The sequence below is a fragment of the Channa argus genome, chromosome 14 (assembly GCF_033026475.1).
Source record: "Channa argus isolate prfri chromosome 14, Channa argus male v1.0, whole genome shotgun sequence".
NCBI classification, from domain to species: domain Eukaryota; kingdom Metazoa; phylum Chordata; class Actinopteri; order Anabantiformes; family Channidae; genus Channa; species Channa argus.
In genome coordinates this window covers 1628738-1634737 of record NC_090210.1, presented here as the reverse complement: position 1 = coordinate 1634737, position 6000 = coordinate 1628738, and the positions used below count along the sequence as shown (strand labels likewise).

General features: G+C 38.0%; 1 protein-coding gene across 1 annotated transcript; it reads left to right on the top strand.

Moving 5' to 3' along the window:
* The first annotated feature begins 1626 nt into the window (after positions 1-1626).
* myl13 (myosin, light chain 13) lies at positions 1627-5692 on the top strand. The gene is made up of 5 exons (XM_067475201.1): positions 1627-1884; positions 3290-3317; positions 3680-3829; positions 4005-4178; positions 4263-5692. The coding sequence occupies exons 1-5, from the start codon at positions 1777-1779 to the stop codon at positions 4367-4369; spliced, it is 567 nt and encodes a 188-aa protein (XP_067331302.1). The 5' UTR covers positions 1627-1776; the 3' UTR covers positions 4370-5692.
* Positions 5693-6000: the final 308 nt, after the last annotated feature.

Sequence of the window (6000 nt, the reverse complement as noted above, 5' to 3'; positions counted from 1 at the left end):
TTCAAAATTCATATTGACTTTAAAGTCTTTGATTTTTATTTTAAACAGTACAATTTCATTTCCACCGAAAAAGCTTAAAAGTTGCAAGGTGCTTTCTGACAGTAGCTTTGCCAGAACTCGCCATTTGCCACTATTGACATGATTGGCTGCCACTTTCGTCACATGAGATCGGTGGGAGGCAAGGCTTTATATACAAGCCCAGAACAGCTGTCGAGTAACATCTTTCAGTGCAAAGACTAAGGGATATCATGGAATCTTTGAGATTATATATCATACGTCTGTAGAATGAAGACAAAAAGGACACCGTGATATAAGCTTAAAAACATGGAATATACAGGATTGAATTTGTATGATGGATGTTGTTGAGCTTGATCAAGCCTTTGAAGCTGTTTTTCATTTTCACTCTTGTTATAGATCATTTTTCATCTTCAATATGCCATGAAGTACAAATCAAAATAAATTGTACCAAAGACATATAAATCAAAATTTCCATCTCACACTTACTGAACCTAAAGTAACACTGCAAAAATAACAACGAACCAGAATGAGAAAAATACTGAACTGCCACAAAATCATACTGAGGGACGCAAATCATATTTAGTCTATGTAATTCGGTTGTTATATTTTTGATAATTACAGTCAACTTATAGCGTCATGAAATTTAAATTAGCTGTCGTGCTGTGACTGAAATCAGACACATTAAGCACATCGTCTTTGGTAACACAATAAATAGCTTTTTAAGTAGTTTCACTGTCTTCAGTTTGAGATGTTACATTCTTATAAGAGCTTTATTTACTAGCAAAACTCCACGGCATGTGTGTTTATCTCAATTTGTAGAGGACAAGTGAAGAGCAGCCTAAGGTTGTCTCATAAAGCCTTGAACATACTGTAGACAAAAAGATGACACATGAAACACATCAACAACAACAAACAGTGAAAAGGTTGTGTCGATCTAAACTAAATAAAAAATGAATTTATTTTTAAAAGAATAAATTGTAGGTCCAAATTGTCTGTTGTCACTTAGCTTTGACATACAGTAGGTTTGTCCACATACAGTGTTACACCTGAACGTCTGAGCTGAGACAGAAATATTGTTTGCGATTCTTATTTTGGGCTGGATTTGGGTTTAATGCTCTGCAAATCCTTGTGATAAGACCAGATAAATTGTCATCATTAAGGCTTGTCGTGCCACATCATGTGCACAGTGAATCGTGCTCTCTCATTGGTTGCAGTTTTGAATAATAATCATGGATAATTGCTGAGAATTAAAATTCATCATACAGCACTGTGGGATTATAATTTAACAACTTCACCTCCGCTTTTCTCCTGCAATCATCATTTTCTTCATCCCCCTCCTCACTAATAACAATCACACTTCACTGAACGAGGTCAGCATATGAAGATAAGCGAGGTCACACGAAGTCCCACTCCTATTGATAGAAATGGCCTGATTTATAGAAGGTTGCAAGTGTGGGATTTCAGCTGATATAGTTTTTCCATCATACATATTTTGATGATGAACACATACACATAAACACACAAGCACACACACACACACACAACAACAGCCTCTGTCTTAAATAGAAGTACAAAGGCATTTCCTTTTATAGTCCTCCCCTTATTGTTGGCATTGTGCTGGAGCATGAACAGGGGGTGGAGATGACACCTGTGGACAGTGGATAAAGGGACAGAGCGTCTAATGGGCATTGACACCCAGAGTGCTGGACCCCTTGACTGTGTCAGTCCTCTCCCTTTGTCTCCTGAGTGCTTCTCGGAATGGCACCTAAGAAGAAGGAAGAACCTAAACCTGCAGCCCCAGCGGCCCCTAAACCCCCAGAGCCAGAGCACCCTAAGACCCCGGAATTTGACCCAGCATCAGTGACGGTAAAACAAGAGAGACTTTAAACCCACATTAGAGATGAACTGTTTAAATCTTTTAATGACAGATGGTTAGTCACACTGGAAATTCCACCTAAAATATAAATATTAATTCATTATAATTGACAATAAAAATGTATTACTATTTCATTATTTCTAATAAGAAGGAAAATGGGATTTCATACAATTGTTCAGTAGAAAGCAGCTAAGCCAGTGTATAAAGAGCATCAGAGACCCCATGTGACCTGAAGTTGGCAGTGCAAGCAAAACAGGAGTGTGCAGCCTTTTGAACAGACTACGTTTATCCTGACAATTTGTATATCTTAACAGCTTTGCACACTATCTTCCCTGTAATAAAACTTCCAGCTTCCAACAACTTGTAATACAAAGCTAAAGGTGTTTTGACTTCTTGGTGAAGCTCATAGGCAGACGAGTTGATACCAGACATCATGGAAAGAGCTTCTGCTGACTTGGCCCCTTCTTAATGGCCCCTGGTTGAACAAGCCGTGATGTTACAATGGAGCATGGTTGAAGCCACAAAATATGATTTTCATTATGACTCTGAATAGCAGACCACCCGCACCATTGCTCTGAGGGCAAAATGGGTGGAAAAACCAAGAGGAATGAAAATAGAAATAATTGTATGCACTGACAGCCATCTTTAAACATGCTTAGATAAGTGTTTAGATAGTATTTTACAAAGCTTCACAGAGAGGCTGAGGTTTGGACACATGAAACCGAGGACACCATTTGATCAGGGTCCAAAATTTACATTGAGTATAAATAGTCACGGGTAATTGCAACAATGCTTTATTTTTAGACTCGAGTGTAATGCAGATTGTAATAGGACAGCTTGTTAAAAATATGGACAAATACTGCAGTACAGACAAACCTACAACAGCTCTATATGCCTTTAGTTATAGTAAAAAAAAAAGTATGGTGTTCTTGTTAACTGTCTTTATAAAAAAGATAAAAAACATCTTTATAATAAAATTTTGAATCACTTTCAGTAAATCTCAAATTTACTGTTACAGTAAAGCCCACACACACACAAACTGTCAAAAATAATCATTAGGTTACAAATTACAGACCTTGCTGGTGTTGACAGTCCTAAAGTTCCTTTGCCACACATCACATCCACAAATAAACTCATATGAATCTGACAGTAGCTGGTAGTTTGGTATTAGATCCAAGGTCACTGATAAACAATGATCAACACAAATGCAGCTTGTAAAGTGATCTGCTGGGATCACTGCATGCATGAGGAAGGTGACAACAAGGTCAGGTGTCATAATTAAACTGTTTTAAAACTCTAGTTATCAATAGTTCCTCTCTTTTTATTCCTGTTGATTTGTGAGCTGTACTGAACCCTGGATGATCTAAGCACCTTTTTTGTTTTATCTCTTTTCAGCTGGAATTTACCCCCGATCAAATTGAGGGTATGTTTGTTGTTACAGTTGTCATTTGTGCTTCGTGTACTCGCAGCTATTTATAGAGGGAATGAATGCTTTGTGTGATTGTGCTCTCCATGAGACTGTGATAAATGTTTAGCAACAGCTGATGATACAGCAGCTCTGCAAAGTATCATTTTAATTTAAACACGCCCTTCTAAGGCCAACTCTTTGAGAAGACATGTCTGTGTAGTTTCGTAGATGGCCTTTTATCTGAATTATGCTGTGATACGTCACTACTTTACCACAGAGGCTACATCATTAAGGCCTCCTGTCAAAGATTCTGCATAAACTCCACAATGAGCTAAACAGAATAAAATTAGTAACCTGCTGCTCCTTATTGTCCACAGACTTTAAAGATGCTTTCCAGCTGTTTGACAGGACACCAGCCAATGAAATGAAAATCACTTATGCCCAGTGTGGTGACCTGATTAGGGCCCTGGGCCAGAATCCCACCAACGCAGAGATCATGCACGTTCTTGGAAAGCCCAAGCCTGAAGGTTGGTAGTATGGATGTCCATGGGGATTGTTGTTAAGAATCTGTGTTTAGGCTACCACTGTGGTTTAAAGTTGGCATTTATTAAATACAGAACTCATTTTGAATAACATGCTTGAGTACTTTCTATCATTTTGTTCCTTATTTGATAAAATCAGCAATTTCCAAATTTCTTACAGACATGCAGACCAAAATGCTTGACTTTGACCAGTTTCTACCAATGCTTCAACACATTTGCAAGGCAAAGGACAGTGGGACATATGAGGACTTTGTGGAGGGTCTAAGGGTATTTGACAAGGAAGGGAATGGCACAGTCATGGGAGCTGAGCTGCGGCATGTTCTAGCAACACTGGGTAAGATGAGCAGCGCTTAATGCAAATGAAACATTTTGTGATATGTACAGAGCTGATATGTCTCCTTTTTCTAATGAACCACAGGTGAAAAGATGAGCGAGAATGAGGTGGAGCAGCTAATGCAAAACCAAGAAGATGCTAATGGATGCATAAACTATGAAGCTTTCGTAAAATACATTATGGCATCTTAAAAAGAGTGTGTGTTTATATCGACCTGATTGTCATTAGGGTGCTACATCACTCTACATGATGGTTAAGAGTGAGTAATGGGTTTGATTCTCCTTCACTAGAAAACCCAAGGGGAGCGTGTAGTCTTCAAGGCGGGAAATCTTTATGTTTCTGTAAATCCCTGTTTGTAAATTCGTGCTTTCCATCCATTTCTAATGGATGAGTAACTCATCAATATTTAATGTGTTGATGCTGTGCACACACTGCACACACACATCATGGTAAACAAATGATTTGAATGGTGATGTTACCTATCTGTGGTTTAATGCCTGTGTTCTTCACAGTAAAGAGTTTGCCACATTTGGTAAATGTTGGACTGACATACGCCTAATGTCATCAAAATAGAAAGCAAAATAGAAAATTAAATAAGGGGGAGAATGAAAGAAACAATTTCTGTTTTTATTTCTGCTTCTGTATATGTATGGTGTCACACTAAGGTGTAACACACTAATTACACCTGAAGATCCAAGTAAGGTTATCTGGAAGTTGAGTCATGGCAGCTGGACTCCAAGCATTTCACTACTATTCCAAGTAGCTTCTCCGGTTTGCATGCAGTTAGTTAGTTAGGGATTCTAATTTTATCCTCCAAGTTGGTTACTCATCTCACCTGGCCTAAATAAGATCCATTACATACTGCAGTAACATGGCTGAAATGTGACCTACACCTGCACTTATTTATATGTAACCATTATTACACCATTTACATTAGACAAGCAAATAACAGCAAAGTATCTGCAGTAGCTCAAAGTTCATTTGTGATAAAAATGCATCAAAATGACATATTTACTCTCTTACAATCTTACTGTAATGAGCACAACTACACACAGAAGAGTAGTAGTATTTCCTGGCTTTGGCCAACAGAGAGAGCTATAGGTCAGAGAAGTCTAAAAAGCCATGTCATCGCTGTATAGGATGAATGAAGGATCCTGAAAGTTCGGTTGTGGTCCATGACGTCTGGTAAACCTTCAGCACACTTTCAAAGCTCTAGTTCTGTTTTCAACTTGAGAGCATAATAAGCAGCCCATTGATCCCACTGGTGCCGTAAAACTGAAGGTTTTTGAATTCAAAATTCCATTTGACTCAACCAGTGGCACAGTCGTATTCATACCGCTGATGAATTCACATCTTTTAACACTGCAAGAGTCATAATCAGGGGGCAATTAACTTAACTAGGTGAAGGTTTTTCCTTCAAAAAATGCAATACACATACTTGCTGGTGGCCTTTGAAAGCCACCTCTCTTTTTCTTTTTCAAACTCACATTTCTAATTAAAGCAAAATTAATAAAACACAGCTTTCACAGAGAAATGAATATGATAGATCTATGTTGCTGCATTGCTGTTTGAACTTTTTTGGTGTTTAATGTAATCTGATATTTTGATATTAGGTCCTTCCTTGGCTTAGGTTTGCAGCATTGTTAAAAGCAGGCACATTTGCATCCTATACAATATTGGTAGTTTGCTAAACTAGCTTGGTGGCTACTAACAAGGACAACACCAAAGACAAACAGTGTATTTTTGTTCTGCTTCAAGTATTTCACTTCAGGCTAAGAATAGATAATCCCCTAAGTTTTTCATTTTTTTCCCTATGAAGTAA